This window comes from Trichoderma atroviride, chromosome 1, assembly GCF_020647795.1.
Source record: "Trichoderma atroviride chromosome 1, complete sequence".
Classification (NCBI taxonomy): Eukaryota; Fungi; Ascomycota; class Sordariomycetes; order Hypocreales; family Hypocreaceae; genus Trichoderma; species Trichoderma atroviride.
The window spans coordinates 4,293,180-4,312,297 of NC_089400.1; the positions used below are offsets into that span (position 1 = coordinate 4,293,180).

The following is a 19,118-nucleotide window of genomic DNA, read 5'->3' on the forward strand; positions in this document are numbered from 1 at the left end:
TTTGTCTTGTTCTGCGGTTCCTATTTTCTTCGCACCCTTGAAGCATACAGCGTGACATGCCTGTTTCTAGCTGCGTCGAATACCCCACCACTTGTCATTTTGGATACTACCCAGGCACTCATGTTAGGCATCCTTCCCCACGTTTTATTTTCTTCTTCCTTTCAATGTTTACTATTCTTTCCTTCTTTCTTTCTTTTGTTCCTCCTTCTTTATTCTTCTTTGGATGCGAATGCTCATCGAATCGATCACTTCAGTTGGATCATTACCAAGAAAGCTCACTGAAGTTGCGCGCAACTTACATACAGCAAGGAAACCAATCTTGGAATCAGGCATTACAGCCAGGTTGGCACCATTCGAGCATCAGAAAGCAAGTAGCGCTTGGCCAATGACTCATGAGGCCATAATTTAACATTTGTGAATTGGAAACCCACCTATATGGAACGATAATGGAACATCTCAACTCAAAAGCTGCAGCCAGCTCCGCATATCCCGGACCGGCTCTTCCAACGCCAAATCACATACGCCTCGTCTCTCTCCAGCCAGGAAGCGATGACTCAATCATTTGTGAGCTATTAATTGCTGAAATTCATTCAAACATCTCCTATGAAGCATTATCATATACCTGGGGAGACCCTGATGACCGCCAAACCGTCTTCATCAAGTCTCACGAGCATGAGCGACCAAAAGAGTTATTTGTTACTTCTAATTGTGTCTCTGCTCTTCGTCGTTTACGGTACCAAGACCGTCCGCGCATCTTATGGATAGACACTTTGAGCATTGATCAATCGAATGTGGCAGAAAGAAATCACCAAGTGTCTCTTATGGCTGCAATTTACTCCAGTGCCACAAACGTTGCCATCTACCTCGGCGAGGCTTCACAGGATAGCGATCTAGCGATTGATTTCATCATAGAATGCGATAAACCGTCTGCAGATACAAACTCGCTGAGCTACCCAAAATCTGCAGAGTTGGTTCAAGCATTAAGCAGCTTCTTCTATCGACCTTGGTTTACAAGAGTATGGGTCATTCAAGAAGTCGTCTTACCGGCGACTGGCATAGCATACTGCGGGGACAAGACGCTATCCTGGTCGGCAATCAAGCATTTCAATAGTTGGAACACAACCAACAAATGGCTACAACAGCTGCCATTTGTAGTCTCCGCACCCAACGTCTCGCAGACAGAGCACCGTGTAAAGCTGCCGATGCTCAAACTCCTTGTCCAAGCAAGACATTGCGAAGCGACAGATGCCCGAGATAAAATCTACAGCATGTTATCGTTGTTGGACACGTCAGACAATCAATTCAACCTCAAGCCACGATATGAAGATGCAGTCGCCAAAGTCTATACAGACTGCGCCCTGGCCCTCATGGCTGATAACGGCTATGACCTTCTCAGTGCCGTGCAAGGAGGTTCAACAATTCATGGTCTGCCATCATGGGTACCAGATTGGAGTGTCCAACCCAAACGCGAAATTCTTGGGACATCTTTGCGCATAGCACACAACAGACCCCGGATGTTCCAAAAGCCAGCGGATAATCCCAAAAGTCCACAGATCATCTTGGATCAATCTACCACCGGTACGATGAAACAATCCGCGAGATTACGCATAGCTGGCCACGCATGTGGCAGGATTATAAAACTTGGCTCGCCATATCGCGCCGGCCAAGGCCTTTTTCCTTTAGACGAGTGGAAGTCTTTATCACAAGATGAGGCTATGGTTAGTAGAAGAAAGGCAAACATCGTACCTCAATACTACCGCGCTAAAGCCTTCGATGAATATTTCTTTTACGAAGTTATAAGCACCTACAGCGCTGGGTATTCTAGTGCATTTGTTCATTTCATCAAAAGCGAGCGAGCGCTAGAGGGCGAGGCATCCGCACTGAGTTGGGAATCTCGCGTCAGGCAAATGGCTTCGGAAAGGAAATCTACACAAGCCACGGAAGGCTCTGTGTTGCCATTTACAGATATTCCATTCCATCTTGCGGCAAAAGACTATCCTCCCAGTTACGAGGGCTATGTCCAAGCCATCTTGAAGCATTGTCACTCTCGTCGCTTTTTCATCACCGATACAGATTACATGGGCATTGGACCCGAAGGGCTTGAGATTAATGACGAAGTCTACATTTGTGTCGGCGCTGCAGTTCCATTCGCATTCAGGGATATCCACAAGAACGGCATCGCCCAAAGTCCAAAAGTTGTCCAGTTGGTAGGAGAATGCTATACAGACGAAAAGGCGTGGAAGGACCTGGAAGATCGAAATAGCTCGCCTCAGTATTTTGATGTTATATGATGGAATGTGGTGCTTTTTCAATCTATACTACATATAAACGATTTTAGATTCATGAATGATTACGACAAAGACTGTAGAGTTTTTGAGGGGATGTTTCTTGCAAACATGTTTGGCGGAAGGTCATCCAGCACCGCTGTTCAACTCACCCAGTCAATAATCATGTGAAACCAGATGGCGCATTTCATTAAATCGGTATTCTTAGCTATTCCACCGCCATATATTCCATCAGCCACGACATTGTGCTAATAATTCGCCCAGCTCGAGCCCACCCAGCTGCATAAGGACCAGCAAAGTGATAACCTGCGTACATTCCCAAAAAGAGAGCCTTGTCTCTGGGGGATAAGGCATCAACGGACTCCGCTGATTGCACATATGCCCATGCGTCGATATCCCTGCGGATCTTTAGTCCATGTCGTTGGAGCAACGTCTCAGCGTTGGTCGCGACAGTTATATACGTAGACCGTGACTCCTCTCCGCCTGTCCACTGCAACAAAGGAAGCTCCTGGAGACTCCAGTTAGAAAGAGCTTCCCTCAGGGCTTCGTATCGTGTGATGTCTGAGGTGACGACATCCAGAGAATCCTGTTCGATAATGATCCAATACCTGGTTCTATTCTGAGGCGTCGCGCCAGGCTGGTTGTTTCCATCTGCTGGGGGCGGAGCTAGAGGAAGAAAAGATGGTGCATCAGTAAGAAGCTCGTACATCTGAATACAAGATGTGAGAATACAAACCTAGGGAAACCGGATTCTCGGCCTCGATTCTTTCAGCAGGGATTCTAAGAAGAAGATCTTTGGCATATGCAGCTGCGGTCATGGCAGCGTAACCTTGCCACACATCGTTGCTATGAGTATCTGCATAATCGCATATACCCCGAATGACTACGCATGGGAAGTGGCTCATCAGGCCTGCGGCTTCCGTATCGAAGCATAAGACCTCTCTTCGTGTAGCAAGCCTATCTCTGGTTACAGCGTCTCTCACAGGCTGATTTGCAGATGCAATTAGGCCGTAGTGCACCGCTGGATCATCGTCAAGAGCCTGTCGAGGTGGCCGGATATGTACCCGTAAAGGATCATCTCCGCAATCTGCGCAGTTTAGCCAACCTTGGGGGGTATGGGTGGCAGATGGTTGATAAAGCCTATCCTTGTCCTGAGGTGGTCGTGAATATCTCTTCTGCAGCCTTGGATTCCGTTGAATCAGGGATGTGATGGTCTGCTCAAGCTGGTGGCCATGGGTCTCATATTGCGCCCTGATATTGCTAATCGCAGCGCTTAGGATAGCGGGAGGTTGGTTTAGAACTCCAGTAACCTGAAAGGCCTGGTCCTGGATGGTTCTTGTAAAATCGTACTGGAGCACACCCCCATTCCCATCGCGACCAGCGCCAACAACAACATCACCCAGGCGAATGTCGTTTCTTCGACTTGGAGCGCCACTGCCAATCCCGACCATTAGACCGATGCGAATATTGCGAAAGCTGCCCAACATATCTCGAGCAACACTTGCTGCCTCTGTCGTGCCATACTCGTTAATAGCAATAACTACTCGGTGATTTCCAATGCTTCCTAAAGTATAGCTATTGATATCCCCTGGGGAACGGGATGCGAGCGGCTCGTGCCTCTCATCAAGGAGGCTTTGTGCAGCCACAAATTCTATGGGTAGAGCGCAGATCCAGCCCACAGTATAGCTGTCAGGGTCTGACATATTCTGGAGTAGCTTTTGGGGGTGGGTTAGTTTGGTCATAAGTGCGGGGATAGAGTATGACTCTAGCTGCAATATTTAGGAAATGTAGATGTTAAAGTAGGAAAACAAGATAAAAAACAGTGCTAAGAGATTATATCTTCAAGGAAACAAAGACAAGGTTGGGTGTAAATCAGGCGTCAACGTTACAGCGCTTATTAGGTAGTACTTGAGCGAAATTATTACTATATAGCGTATGTATAGTAGATGCATAGGTACCTTGTGCAAAATGTAATTGCAGTCGGATTGTGGGTGGACACCTCTGTCGATTTGTACTTTAGAGGTACTTTTACATGTTAAATGGCATAACCAACAGGCGGAAAAGATTACGTCTTGGACACCGGTCTATTAATAGATGTTATATAAATTACGTTACATTTCAAAGTCATGACTATATCGCGGTGTCTACTTTACGAGCGACGCCTTTGCTGCGTTGACTGGTATTCTGACTTTTGAGAGATGGAGATCTTTTTAGGCTACCTGTACGGAGCTGAATCATGAACCTTGGAAGCTTTGAATGCCAGGAGATGCTTGACCATGGAAGCATGTTCCCCTAATCATATAATAAAATATGAAGCCAAGATCAGAGTCAACGATCCGTGGCTCTTTGACAAGCCCCGTCACGGCTCCTCGTTTTGCGCGACGGCCAATGATCTGGGAGTCATCAATTCGGGATCAGTCTTGCAGTTCTGATCCAGCGTAAACAAATGATGACATTGAAATTGAGTTCAAAACATCGCGACACCCCCGTACTGTCTTGGGCGGATGGGCAGCGTCAACATTGTGCTGCTCCGCCTCACAGATGTTGGCAAAGTCAGTGCAGCAACAGCAGCTGTTGACCGGAACCTGCGCCGTGTGCCCAGCACTGAGGAGGATCAAGAGCTGCTGCTATGAGATGTGGTCATCAGCAAGAGCCTTGTTCGGTACGACAACGGCAAGCAATGCGATGGCGCATTTGAAATCAGGAAAGGCATCGAAGACAGCCTTGGCCGGCCGACGAAGAGGGCTCGCAACTTGATTGCCATGCTGGAGGTGGAGCACTGGCGCGAGCAACTGAAAAGCCAGGCAGCTTGCTTTCTTGAGCAGCTTCAGGCGCAAGCACCATCTCGGCAGCGTGAGAGCAAGTATAACTATCCCGGAACGACGAGTGATGTGCTAAAATTGTGGGAAAGAGGGCCACTATTGGGAGTCGTGTCGCTGGCAGAATTTACTGAGCAGGCGCAGTAAATATCGTTACCGCTAATAACATTGTCGCTTGAAGAGATCCATGAGAAATGGAGCCGTCATATCATTAAGATCAAATTGGAGTTTACTATAGGGAGAATACATCGAGCACAGCATCAACATACAAGACCTGTGCTCAAACAATTTCCTTGCATCAAGGTCAAGAATCCCCTAGTCATTTTACCATGAAAGCCGTTTCCAGTACCTTTTCCAGGGACGACGAGATTGTTTCGTCCAAGCCTTGTACAGATTTGGCAACCCCGTAGCCCCATATATCGGGGTTCAACAGCACCCTTTCCATATCCATACACAGCTGCTTCGCTTCCTCCAAAGACGAAACATTAGCAATGATGTTGTGCATAAATCTTGATGCTCTTTCTGCATACTCTTCCACAGAGATATGTACCGGATGTACTCGAGAAAGCTGCCTGAAATCGCCGAGGTAGTTGGAGTCCACAAACCCTTTCGTCAAGAAAGCCTCGTCTCCGCCATTCGATGTCTCGATCAGCTCAGCTAATGGAGTAAAGGCAGCCAATGCATCTCGAGGGACAAGGCTCCAGCAAACATATTCATCGGCATTTTTAGCCCAGCCCTGGCGCTGTGAAGAAATATGAACAGAGCTCTCTGCGAGTCTTGTGTTCAAAAATGAAAGCATATCTTCTACCCGATAGACACGTACCCCACTAGGGTTGATATTTGATGTTTTAAAGATGGCCAAGCCAGGCATTTGGTCTCTGTCTTTGCTTATCATCCTACCAACCCGACAGATTCTTTGTGCTGTCCAACGGAAGTCGCCGCTAAGAGAGACAAGGGGAGATAGGAACGGTTGCTCGCCATGGGAATTTGGCTGGAGATTGATACAAGTCTTTCCAAGATGAAGGTTTAGGTGCCAAAACAAGTCTTCGACAGTATAATTATCCATCAGGTCGCCTATGGGCATGAACATTTGCGTCTGTGCGTCATCTTCACACCAAAGATGAAGATCAGAACCGAAGCTATCACTATATTCTCCTTCGAAAACGTCTGGCAATCGAGGGAACGGGTGGCCGTGAACATGCGCTCGGTATAGATATTTCGGATAAGGACGTGTCCTAGCCTTTTTGTCCATGAAACTATTGACTAAGTTGGCATTAATAAAGAGTTCGTCGAGACGTTTAGTGAGGCTTCATACACTCTCTCCATTGTGATTGTGCACCGTCTCCTTCAGCATTATAATCCCAATGGTCCGGCGAGTCGGTAAGACATGAAGACGGCGATGCGGTTTGCGCTTCTTCCGCAATCTTTAGTGAGAGGAGGTTATCATTAAGCTGTTGCATCTCCGCCATTGAGCCGAGCTGTTTACTCTCGGATAGGTTGCAAGCCATCGATATTCGTCACGCCAAAAACGGAGAGCTGGGGGGCGAGCTATTGTTGCAGGATATTGATGGAAAAGCGCCGAATCTGGCGAGAGGGGAAGAATGAAGGACTGGATGAAAATGACATCGTGACTGAGTATGGTGTGAACATGATAAATAGCTCAAACAACGAGGCTGAATCGTCGTGTGTTGGCCTCGTCCTACCTACACTGCCTCGAAATTGATTGCGACAGATCCAGGGTACGTTTACATATTAGCGCACGGCAGATTTTATTATCTGTGCAGCCAATTCTATAGATGATAAAGTAAAAATAATACATATAGTAGTTTAAGCTGTCCAGTCGAAAGAATATAATTAATATTGCGATCTAAGAATGAAAAGTATGTTTCAATATGAGTAGAAAAAGGTAGGTCTCACGAGAGTTCGTCGAATTTATTTCTCCCTACCAAATCTCAAAGCCCATTTTACCATCCTCTACTGTACAACCTGACCCCTAACGTCTTCATCACCCATCGTATGTAAAAAAGAGCAAAAGTGAGAAACAACCATGCCACGGTTAGGCTTGGGAAAGTCGCTGGCATCCAATCATTCCTAGAGCAACACTTTCGGCCATTGCCATGATGGGTATAAGCAGCATCAGAACAGGCAGCAGCTCCTCATTTCACGACCAGAAAGCTACTTGATGGCTACAAAAGACTAATCATTATTAAATTCCCAGTAAATACAAATTGTATAGCCCAGCTCCAACAGAGAGCCTGATGTTTGTGTACCCGCAAAGTAGAAACCAACATTCACCTTCAGCCCTCCAGGCAGCAGCTGCACCTGCCCACTCACACCAAAGCCTCACTCTCACTTTCCCTTCAACTTCACCTTCACAAAACTTTGACCGCCCACAGCGCACAGACCATCTCCTCCATCTATATAATCCCCTTCCCCCCTCCCTCTCTCTTTCGAATTTCTCTTCTTTTTCTTTTCTCCATACTTACCTTGTTTCGCATTCCCAAGATCAAGCTGCTGGGAATGCAGTGTGGAGGACCTGCATTGCACATCGCGGAGTCGGCTCCTTGCTCCATTGTCCTTCGGGGCCATGGGAGGCGCAATTTTTGATTTTTATCTTCTCTTTTTTTTTTTTTTTTTTTCATTGTGTTGCTTCTGCTTGCGGGAGCCACGAAGAAGAAATATCAAGGCTTGTTTGTTGGCGCTGCGGGGCTTCAGATTTTCGAAAGTAGCAATATAGGTGCCTTGTTAGAGCGGAAGAAATATTGGATGGTCTTGGAATATATACGTGGACATAGACAAACATCAGTTACAGATGGATATAAGGTACAAACGTATTGTTTTCGTCCGCTAGTCTTTCCCATCTATTATTTACAATAGTCTAAAAATCATGGCCCAACACATCATGTCCGCGGGCTTCTCAAAAACGTGACCACGCCGCTGCAGTATCCAACCAAATCATCCAGCCTGTTGCATTCCTTCTCCTGCTGCTCCTTCCACTCCTCAAGAGCCTTCAGCAAAGCCTTATTCTCCATCACCAAGTCAAAGTGTAGTCGGAGGAACACTGTCATCCACGCCTGCGTCAACTCGTAATCTTTTCGTGCTTGCAGTCTAGTCGTAAGCGCTCGGATGAATAGCAGCAGCTCGTTTGACTCGTCGTCATCGCCCAGGGAAAGTGATCGAAGCTCCAGATCCGCGCTTGAAGGAGAGAGAGACTTGAGGTGCTCGATGAAATCGTCGTCTGCGGATAAAAAGATTAGTACTTGTCCAAATGCTAGTTAGTGCAATAGAAAATGTCCACGCAGGATGCTTACAATTGTTGTTTTCAGCACCAGCACGCAGCTTCGACGTAAATGCCTCTTCAAAGCGGTCCTGGTCATATCTCGAGATACGAGACTTGCTATCCATCTCTGCTTGCTCAGCATCGTCCTTGAGCCCAGGCGCTTGCGCACCAGAAGTGGATGGCAAGAAAAAGGGAGCCTTTTCGGGGAGCTTTGGCGCCTCGGTCGGCTTGTTTCGCTCCTTGATCAAATCCAGATGGAGCAGCGTCTGCCATCTGCTCTTGGGAACCAAACTCAACGTCATCAGGTCTGAGCTGATCTGATCAATTGAAGGCGCAACAACGCCACTGTCTTCCTCCTCCTGGTCGTCTTCAAAGGCAGCTTCCAGCAAGCCTTGGTTTCCTTCTCCAGCCGTCGTAGGTGCAGCCACCAGACCAATTTCCGCTTCGGATATCTGGCGAGTTGGGACGTGCTTGTACAGGGCCTTGTTCGTCCATATCGTAACGCCAGGGCTATCCTCGAGAGCTGCAGCGAGATATTCGCCGGTGAATGACATGGCAACAGCTTTACAAGGCTTCTCCAACCGAATAGCATCGATAAGGTGGCTGGTGGGCAGATCCCATATCCTTATCACGGAATCGCGCGAGGCAGCGATAATCCACCGGCCATCGTTGGAAAAGCAAAAGTCGTTGATGACATCCTTGGGACCCCAGAATTCACGAATCGTCTTTTTCGTCTCCAGGTCCACAACTCGGATAGACAAATCATCGCAAGAAAATGCCAAAAGGTTGTTGGCTGGATGGTATCGGCATCCAGTTGGGAATGTCATGGGTGCCCAGTCCAGCTGTTCAAGAAGGGTTCCTGTCAAAAAGTCCCAAAACTTGATCTTACCATCCAACCCACAAGATACCACAGTCTTGTTCATAGAATCGACAACTAAACCAGTAATGGCCTTGGTATGTTTACCGACGCCGGCGGGGTATTTTCGGTTGCCTTCGCTCTGTAGCTGGACAACATCATCTGCTTGTCGAAGTTGCTGCATCTTCAGCTGGCGAGCCTGCGCTGGCGTCAACTTGGACGGGAAGCGCTGGCGGTGGACACCAGATTGAAGATTGTACATGTCAATGCCACCAGCTCCGGAGCCGACCAGTGCGAAAGTTCCGCAAGGGCTGATGGCAACAGTGGTAACGTCGGTGCCGTCTCCTGTCGGGAGTGCCCAACGACCAGCTCTCTTTCGGCCCCAGAACCAGGTACGGGCGCAAGGGTCGCCCTTGTGAGCTGTGACAACACTTTCCCAGCCCGTCATGCCACTAAGCTCAGCGTCCATCTTCTTGCTGAGGTCTCGTCCCTTTTGCCAAATCTCCTGTTTCCCCGGCAATGCGCCAATGCCGCCATCGCGATTGAGCGAAGTGGCAATACAGGTGATTTCGGGGGCTTTGAGGTCTTCCAAAGTCGTTGTTGGACCATGTGAAAGTGCGCTGGTAGCCAGTATACCAATCTTCTTTGCCTTCTTGCGAATATTGCCTTGGCTGAGCTCCGTACTCTGGCCATCGCGGCGCATACTCCATCCCCAAAGACTCCTATCTTTGCCACCGCTGATGATCCATTTGTTTCCGGCTTCGGCGCCGTCAAAATCGGAAGGTAAGAACTGTAGGCAATTAACCGGTCCAGAATGTCCGCTACGTGAATGTAAGATTCTCGGGATAGGGGAAAAGGGTGTTTCGTCGAAGATCCACGTCTTCAGCGAGTTATCCCGGCCGCTAGAAACGATGACTGCCTGTCCAGACAGGAATTCGACTTTGCTGATACCGCCAAGAACAGCACCACCCTCGCCTGATGGTGGGTTGTGAGCGCTGCGTAGGACTCCCATCACACGACCTCCACGGTTTAGATCCCAGAAGGTGATGTCGCCAGAAGCCGGGGTAGCAGTGGCCATGACGCCATCCTTTCTACCGTCGTGTCCAGCTCCCAAGCCATCGGTCCGGAAGGATATTGAGGTAACGGGGGCGTCTGCATGCCCGGCTTCGACTTGAAGAACGCGCTTATCAGTCAGAACATTGGTGATGACCAGGGAACCGTTCGAGTATGCGATCGCCAGCATAGAGAGCGCTGGGGTTGGCTCGAGACAAGTGACAGCTCCAGAATCCGGCGAAGGCGGCAAAAGGGTATATATCAGCTTTCCGGTGCTAATATTCCAGATTTCAACCCAGCCGTCTTTGCGACCAACAAAGATCTTGTTCAGATAGGTTGGCATAGTGACAACGCCACCCGTGATCTCATGGCCACCCTTGGAAGCAGCCATGGTGTGGATGGTGGTGTAATGCTCAAGCGTCGCCGTTTTGAATACCTCAATCCTCGTCTTGGCGCAAGCAATGAACCAGGTTCCAAAGATTGTGATTTGTTGAATTGGCTCCGCCAAGTCGCTTGGGAGGGCTACCTCAGCAATCTTTCTACCTCTTTGAAAGACCCATAAGCCTTGAGGCTCGCCATCTTGCGATCCACCCCATGCCGCAAAGACCTTCTTTCCCCAGGCTAACGTAGCAGTAATGTCGGCGAGCGTTTGTGGTCGAGTAACGAACACGAGATTGAGACCGCGGAGCAAGTCGTACGTCTGCAGAGATCGACCAACCGATGTTGTGATTTGAAAAGTTGTTTTACCTAACGGAACCGAAGTGAATGGGATATTGGATGGGGAGATTAATCCAACAGTCTACACAGTGAGTGGTTAGAACCTGCTATGCCAATGATGGAAAAGCCCCAAGGGCATCGCATGAACGGACTCTGAAAGGCGCAAAGATTCGCGAGGAATTGCTTGGAGTTTCGGACGCATTGGCCAAGGTCGAGACTTTCTGGCGCTTTGCCAGCGGGCCATCGGGATCGGAATGCGGCATCTTTGCGCTGGTGTTGTGGTGCAGCGGTTCGCAATCTCGTCGAGAACCTGTCGTCGGATCTGTAAATTTTTGGCGGTGATGAATACTGCCGTTTTCTGCCGCTTACCTAAGGATGGTAACTACTACGCCACAGTAGCTCGTGCCCCTCCACACATGACACCGCCACATGACACTCTAATCTTGGATCCAAGTCATGGTATGAAGTCTTATCTGTATAGCTGAAAATAGCTGCCCGATGTTTTTCAATTATACGTCATCTACTTGGTATATGCTGATTGTTTATAGGAATAGGATAAATTCATAGCGTAGAGAGAAAATCTGATGGATACTGTTGATGGACCCTCGGCAGAGCACACCGGTTTCGAAATGCTCCAAATTGTCAAATGCTATCATCACAATCCATATAAGTAACTGTCGCTGCGTATTTCCTACTCGACCAAGAAAAGAGCTGCTGCAGAGCCAGATGTCAGCCTTATGACCATTTCTTACACTCCATCCAATCTCTCTTGGTGCGGTTACACAGATGATGCCTACCACGCTGTGCAGAGTCCGCGCAAACTTACAGTTTCCAACAGTATAGCCAACACCAAGTTCCTTGCTTTCGATTCTCTCGTCTCCAGCGACGGCTTCACCGCCAAGTGGGTTTCGTGCCACGCAGCAAGTTCTAGCTGGCTGTTTTTCTGCACTGCTCAGGGCATCAGCTGCTTCCATTCGCCAATCGAACCTCTACCCCTCCACCTACTCCATACAGCTCGCTGTCTTTTTCTTCGTTTTTCTTGGGGTGTCAGGGCAGATCCCTGTCTTTGAGCCCCTCGGTGGCTGACGCTGCATGAGCTCTGAGCCAATTAGAGTTCAGGAAACGTCGAGTCAGGGACCGAGAAAGGACCAAAAAGAAGAAGTAGGGAAGAAAAAAAAATTGTTTTGTGAGCAGCGCCACCAAGAAGCGCGGTCTCTGCAGCGACTAACAGCAAGTAGCACCCTGCCATTGGATTTGCTATGCCGACATTATTCACGTTTGCATGTGTATCAATGAATCGCGCTGAACCTCTTCATTTGTATTAAATCTCGAGTTATCTCTTCTTTTTTCGTTGTCTCTCTCCCTTCTCGCACAATCGATAAGCCTCCCTCGTCTCTGAACTCTCTGAACCCCCTGTGTAAATCCAGCCTCCAAATGATGTCACCGCCCGCTTGACGCTTGCAGCCACGCACGGTCAAGACTAAACACCTCCGACGCTTTTCGACCGAGTGGATTCTCTCGGCCTCAATTTCTTCCCTCTGCTCTGCTTAACCTTCAGACCGGCCGGCCGTTAGTCGACAGACTACCAGAGTCCCCCATACAGTAGGGCCGTGCCAAAAACCACAGCAACAGACGAGAAAAAAGTTCCAGGCCCAGTTCTGTGTCCCGCTGGGCAGCCTCCGCCACCGCTATCAAAATCAAAATGGACCCCTTGGGCGCCTCTGGCTCAGCGGCCATTGCCTCTGACGAGTCTCCGCAGCCACCGCAATCGCCCTCGTACGAGCCCAGTGCGGCCAATTCCTCGCCGTCGACGTTGCCGTCCCAGCCTTCGAGGCACTCCCGCAGCGTCTCCGTCTCGTCCTTCACGGGGTCAGTCAGCAGTAAGAAGAGCCGCTACGCCGAGCCGGGCACCTCCGATATCCACGCCGAGCGATCCAGCTTCTCCAGCCCTCACCCGTCCAGTCTGTTGAGGAGCGGTCGTTCGTGGCCGTACAGTCGACGACACTCTGCCGCTTCCGAGGTCCTGACCGAAGAGCTCTATCTGGGGGAGTCGCAGCAGCAGTTCTTCGACAACGATACTCCTCGGATGCGCCCCAACCCAGATTCTGCGGGCAACCACTCGGCCCTCCCCGAGCCCGCGCTGACCACGAGGTCATCGTTTTCCGATTCGTATTCGGTCCAATCCAAGCGTCTGTCGGGCACATCGTTATATTCGTTGGCCTCCGCGCGTGGTGTGATCGCCAGCGCCCCTCCATCCAACCGAGCCTCTGATCAAGGAGAGCCTCCGCGGTCGGTACCGGGCCTGATGTCGTCTGCAAAAGGGACAGCGTCGGCTCCGCCAGAGGCTGCATTGTCAAATGTGACTGTGACAACGTCTTCAGCAACCCAGCCAGGACATGCGTCTCCTAGCAATCACAGCCTGGCAGCCAGAGACTCGCAGACCCATCACGACCTTGTCAGGCGAAACCAGCGATCCGAAACCATGCGAAGTAGCCAACCCGATCGCTCTCGGAGTAGAGCAAAGAGACGATTTAGTGGAAGCACTGCATACAGCAGCCAGAGTCCAAGTAGCGAACGAGGACCTCATCATCGGGAGAAAGAAGAAGGTGTGTTAGAACAGGGGGGGAGATTCATATCTTGTGTGAAATGGAGTATGAGCGACATCTAACAGTTTGATTTTAGCCAAACCAGCCCCATTGGGCGTTATTGGTATATGCGCACTCGACATCAAAGCCAGAAGCAAGCCAAGCAGGAATATTCTAAATCGCCTTATTGCAAACCGCGAGTTCGACGTCGTTGTTTTCGGCGACAAGACGATTCTTGATGAAGGTACGATTCGACGTTCCATTGAAAATGCCCCCACCAGGAGACACCGAAGACAGAAACCAGACAAAAAATTCCATTTTCGTCTTCGGTGTCTGTAAAAAGCAAGAAAAGTTTTAAATAAACAAAGCTGACCATTTTTTTTTTCTCTGTGTAGAAGTTGAAAATTGGCCCATGTGGTATGTATTGAAGATTCCTCGGTAACGTAAAGAGGATAGTGGCATATCCCCTTGCGTTTTCAACCAGATGACAGAAATCAATATCCCATAGAGCACGCGACAATCGCCGACAATCGCTAACATGTCTCAAGTGACTACCTAATATCGTTCTATTCCGATGGATTTCCCCTCGAGAAGGCCATCGCATATATAAAGACGAGGAAACCGTTTTGCGTCAATGATGTGCCCATGCAAAAAATCCTCTGGGACCGCCGTGCATGCCTGCGTCTGCTAGACAAGATCCAAGTTCGAACGCCAGAACGCCTCGAGGTCACACGGGACGGCGGGCCAAAGGTTCTGAGCCCAGAAATGACGAAATACATCAAGGAGATATCAGGTGTGACCCTGGAGCCCGCTGATCCGGACAACACCTTGCCGCCAAGCAAGGTCGAGCTCATAGACGACGGAGACGTCCTCAGTGTCGATGGCGTACTCCTCAAGAAGCCTTTTGTAGAGAAGCCCATCAGCGGCGAGGATCACAACATCATCATATATTTCCCAAAAAGCTCAGGAGGAGGTGGACGAAAGCTGTTCCGAAAAGTCGGCAACAAGAGCTCGGAATATATTCCTGACTTAAACATCCCCAGGGCGATTACCGAGCCTGAAACCAGCTACATCTACGAAAGCTTTATGGAAGTCGACAATGCCGAGGATGTCAAGGCGTACACCGTTGGTCCTCAGTATTGCCATGCGGAAACTCGCAAGTCGCCCGTTGTCGACGGTATCGTTCGGCGAAACACGCATGGAAAAGAGCTGCGCTATGTTACCAGCCTGAGTACAGAGGAAAGGGACGTAGCTCGCAAGATCTCGACTGCTTTTGGGCAACGAGTCTGCGGCTTCGACTTGCTGAGAGCCTCGGGAAAGAGCTATGTCATCGACGTCAATGGCTGGAGCTTTGTCAAGGACAATGAAGACTATTACGAGCATTGCGCCAGCATTCTCAAGGACGTTTTCATCAAGGAACGGCTACGCCGTGGCACGACATCGCCGCCAGTTGCCTCTCCCGCGCCGTCTTCAGAGGTCGACCCTATCGCCAGAGCAGGACAAAACATGGAGCAAGGAAGCTCCAGCACCGTTACTGTCCAACCCATCCCCGTGGCAAAGCAGAGCAACCGTTTGTCGCAAGCTGAACAGCCCGACCAAGCCGAGTCAGCAATTGCTCCAAGTGGCACAGCATCGCCTACTGGACAGAGCACGCGGACGTCCGTTGGTCAGAGCACTTCAGGCAGCCCCTTGATACCACAGCCATTGCCACCACCAGCCGCAGACATTACGTCGCCAAGCGTCTTGTCGTCGACTCCTGCGTCTAGCAAGGATGCACCACAGTCTTCTCCCGCCGGCGCCTTGGCGCAGGAGGAGGAAGAGGCGGAGCCTTCACCCCCCCCTCCGCCTCCTCCCAAGCATTCGTGGAAGTTGAAAGGAATGGTCTCGGTCATCAGACATGCCGATAGGACTCCAAAGCAAAAGTACAAGTTTACTTTCCATACTGAGCCCTTTATCGATCTTCTCAGGGGTCACCAAGAAGAGGTGCTGCTCATCGGAGAGCCGGCTTTGGCGAGCGTGATACAGGCCGTAGATGTTGCTTACATACAGGGTATCGAAGACAGGGAGAAGCTTAAATCCCTCCGAAATGTCCTGGTAAAGAAGGGAAGCTGGGCTGGAACAAAGATCCAGATCAAGCCCATGTTCCGCAAGAAGAAGCCGCAGCAGGTGCCGGAGACCGAGGAAGCTCCCGTGACGGCGAACCAGACCGGGGAAAGCACGCCGTTAATGCCAGGAGGCGATGCTGCAGAGCCAACTCCTGAGGGACGGGCATCAAAGAGACATGATTCGGTTTCAGAAGTGACCATGTCCAAGTTTACCGCCGCCGAAGAAAGCCTTGTCCTCGACAAGCTTCAACTCATCGTCAAGTGGGGCGGAGAGCCAACTCACTCAGCCAGGTATCAGTCACAGGAGCTAGGAGAAAACATGCGCAACGACTTGATGCTACTAAACAGGGATATCCTCGACGAGGTCCATGTCTACAGCAGCTCCGAGAGGCGCGTCACGGCTAGCGCACAGATCTGGGCATGCTCGTTTTTAGGCGAAAAGGAACTACCGGAAGACTTCATCACCATCCGGAAGGATCTCCTGGACGACTCTAATGCCGCCAAGGATGAAACGGACAAGGTCAAGAAGAAGCTCAAGGGCTTGCTCCGTGAAGGCAACGATCGTCCGGCGCAGTTTGCCTGGCCTGAGAACATGCCTGAGCCGTCCGAGGTGCAGAAACGAGTGGTTCAGCTGATGAACTTTCATCGCCGAGTCATGCAGTACAACTATGGCAAACTGTACCCCAGCAACGCCGCGACATCTCTCAGCGCAATCTCCAACCCAAGCAGCGAGAAGCTCAACGGCGAGGGTTCCAGCACATCGTTGTCGTCAGCACTATCACAGGCTAATGCAGTGAACAACATTCAGCCCAGGTGGTGCTGCGGGGAAGACGCGGATCTCTTCCGGGAGAGGTGGGAGAAGCTGTTTACGGAGTTTTGTGACGCGGAGAAGGTTGATCCCAGCAAGATCTCTGAGCTCTACGACACGATGAAGTTTGATGCCCTGCACAACCGGCAATTCTTGGAATGGGTCTTCACCCCTCCAAGGAGCATGCTTGAAGAGGAGTACGGCGTCAAGGATGGCAAGGATGGCAAAACATCAACTACTGGCAGTGCAAAGGATGGCGAGGATGCCAAGACAACAACGGCAGACGACGGCAAGGCAAGCTCAGGGACATCCCCCGACAACTCGGACAAGGCGGAAGGCTCCAGCCGATCAGCAACGGTCAAGAAGCTCTTCCGACGGCGATCATTCCTCAACAGCCTTCGCCACATCAGCGACGAGGCGCCGCCTGAGCAGTACTTTAGGCTGTACAAGAGCAGCAGCGTCTCGGCGGAGAAGCCAGACCCGCGGAACGAGCCGCTGCAGGAGCTCTACCGGCTAGCCAAGATCCTGTTCGACTTCATCTGCCCCCAGGAGTACGGCATCTCGGATAGCGAGAAGCTGGAAATCGGCCTGCTGACGTCGCTGCCGCTGCTCAAGGAGATCGTCCAGGACCTGGAGGAGATGCAGGCCTCCAACGACGCAAAGTCCTTCTTCTACTTCACCAAGGAGTCGCACATCTACACCCTGCTCAACTGCATCATCGAGGGCGGCATCGAGACGAAAATCAGCCGGAGCACCATCCCGGAGCTGGACTACCTCTCGCAGATTTGCTTTGAGCTGTACGAGTCGGAAGTCAGCCCGCCCGCGGAGGGCGCTCCGGGCGACGGCGAGTCCACTTTTGCTTATAGCATCCGCATTACAATCAGCCCTGGGTGCCATGTCTTTGACCCCTTGCACGTCCAGCTGGATAGCCGGCACTGCATCGGATGCGCGCCGCGGCGCAGTCTCACGCCCCATCTAGATTGGCTGCAAGTGATCAAGACGCTACGTGCAAAGTTCAACCAGTACGTTAACTCCCCGTGCCCTGTTTTCCCTTTTCTTCTGAATTACGTACTCTTTTTTTCTCTTTCCTCTTTTCTTTTCCTTTCTGTTTCTTGTGTCTCTACCTCGTATAAACATGTGTTCCTCTGGCTCGTATAGAAAATTGTTAACAACTGACATCTTGTGACTTTTTGTTTCTTAGGGTTAAACTGCCAAAGACTTTCCTAGCCATCAACTTGTCAGATGCCTTTAGCTTTGAAGAAATCGACAAACTGGGCAGCGACTATGAAGGAGCAGGAGAAATCCTAGAGATGAAATCGGTGTCGGTCTCCACAAAGGACGCAACGCCCGCAGTTGCCGGTCTCGAGGCGAGCGAAGGCTGTGCAATCGTCGACGACGAGGACGAGGCTCCTCCTCCTCCTCCTCCTCCTGCTGCTGCTGCTGCTGTTCCTAGCCAACCAGCTAGCTAAAGTAGTAGTACACAGCACGGCCCGATTATAGGTTCCCGGCCTAATAAGTGGCACCTATACTACATATACATACATAGGTAGCCCTGCAAGGCGAGCGAGAAAAAGAGAGACGGAAGACAATAACAAGATCACGCCCTTTTGTTTACCGCCGGTGGGCCAGCAGACACCAGCGATGACGAAACCCCCCCTCAGGGATTCCAGGAGAAAGCGGGTTTTTCATTAAAGCAACCTTATATTTTTTTTTTTCATTTTGTCTTAATTCACCAGCGGAAAGAAGAAGAAAATAATAATGTCAGCGGTCTCTTTTTTTGATTACCTGGGGTATCCATACACACAGTAAGCTCCCTAAAAAAGGGCTGTTTAGCGTTTTAGTCTCGGTCCCTACTTTTAAGAAACGATGGAATCTTTGCTCAGTTTCGAAAAAGAAGGTTGTTATTGCAAATCAAGAATGGCAGGGCATTTTTGCTATATTTGAGTCTTGCCGACTTAGCCGGTGGTTTTTTTGGTCAGGTCAACGCATTCTCCTACTTCCCTTTTCTGATATAGGCAATGTCAGAGGGAGGGCTCAAAGGAGAAGTAGTGGCTGATCGATAGTTTGGAAAAGTTAGAATACATTAGCGATTGGCTCGCGCGCGATAAACCGGGGGTGGAAGTGGGAGTGTCAGGGGGGACTGGGCATGTAGTACTGCTACTTTTGCACAGACGGAAATAAAAAGGGTTATAGATGGAACCTTTTTCTCGGTTCGAGGACACGGGATATGGCTGTACGGACAAGGGCATCTTGTATTTAGACGGTAGCTTTTATAAATTCCCCTTCAGGCCCTTCAGGGGGGGGGGGTTCTTTTTCATTTTCCTCTAGTATTCAATTTCAAATCTCAATAGAGATTGTCAGTGACTCGGTAAATTGTGGCTTGTTTCGAAACCTAGGTATTAGTATGTGGGATAGCTGATTACTTTAACCACGCGGTTGGCGTAATCGCTGTACCCGCGTTTGCTTTGTCTCCAACTTGTCCCATTACATGTTGGTACAACAAGCAGTCGTCTCGTAATCATGAAAAGCGGTGATTCCATAGCCTCATGTTGGCGTGACATTAGTAATTGGCATTGACCGTAATCAGCCGCCACAAGCGAATCACAACTC

The 19,118-nt window shown here is 50.0% G+C and overlaps 5 protein-coding genes across 5 annotated transcripts; 2 read left to right on the forward strand and 3 right to left on the reverse strand.

The window, feature by feature from the left end:
* The first annotated feature begins 184 nt into the window (after nucleotides 1–184).
* Nucleotides 185–3,044, forward strand: TrAtP1_001539 (uncharacterized protein). The gene has a single exon (XM_014085988.2). The coding sequence runs from the start codon at nucleotides 447–449 to the stop codon at nucleotides 2,289–2,291; it is 1,845 nt and encodes a 614-aa protein (XP_013941463.1). The 5' UTR covers nucleotides 185–446; the 3' UTR covers nucleotides 2,292–3,044.
* TrAtP1_001540 (uncharacterized protein) lies at nucleotides 2,494–4,027 on the reverse strand (the record flags this gene model as incomplete). Its single annotated transcript, XM_014085987.2, has 2 exons — nucleotides 2,494–2,951; nucleotides 3,022–4,027. 2 exons carry the CDS (start codon nucleotides 4,025–4,027, stop codon nucleotides 2,494–2,496), a joined length of 1,464 nt encoding a protein of 487 aa, XP_013941462.2.
* A 1,180-nt stretch (nucleotides 4,028–5,207) lies between these two features.
* TrAtP1_001541 (uncharacterized protein) lies at nucleotides 5,208–6,818 on the reverse strand. The gene is made up of 2 exons (XM_014085077.2): nucleotides 6,420–6,818; nucleotides 5,208–6,367 (listed from the first exon to the last, which is right to left on the reverse strand). The coding sequence occupies exons 1-2, from the start codon at nucleotides 6,610–6,612 to the stop codon at nucleotides 5,424–5,426; spliced, it is 1,137 nt and encodes a 378-aa protein (XP_013940552.1). The 5' UTR covers nucleotides 6,613–6,818; the 3' UTR covers nucleotides 5,208–5,423.
* A 929-nt stretch (nucleotides 6,819–7,747) lies between these two features.
* Nucleotides 7,748–11,313, reverse strand: TrAtP1_001542 (uncharacterized protein). The gene is made up of 3 exons (XM_014085986.2): nucleotides 11,163–11,313; nucleotides 8,416–11,092; nucleotides 7,748–8,342 (listed from the first exon to the last, which is right to left on the reverse strand). Exons 1-3 carry the CDS (start codon nucleotides 11,271–11,273, stop codon nucleotides 8,005–8,007), a joined length of 3,126 nt encoding a protein of 1,041 aa, XP_013941461.1. The 5' UTR covers nucleotides 11,274–11,313; the 3' UTR covers nucleotides 7,748–8,004.
* Nucleotides 11,314–11,573: 260 nt separating this feature from the next.
* Nucleotides 11,574–18,838, forward strand: TrAtP1_001543 (uncharacterized protein). Its single transcript, XM_014085985.2, has 6 exons — nucleotides 11,574–11,782; nucleotides 11,849–13,616; nucleotides 13,693–13,839; nucleotides 13,991–14,012; nucleotides 14,144–17,530; nucleotides 17,710–18,838. The coding sequence occupies exons 2-6, from the start codon at nucleotides 12,713–12,715 to the stop codon at nucleotides 17,975–17,977; spliced, it is 4,728 nt and encodes a 1,575-aa protein (XP_013941460.2). The 5' UTR covers nucleotides 11,574–11,782; nucleotides 11,849–12,712; the 3' UTR covers nucleotides 17,978–18,838.
* Nucleotides 18,839–19,118: the final 280 nt, after the last annotated feature.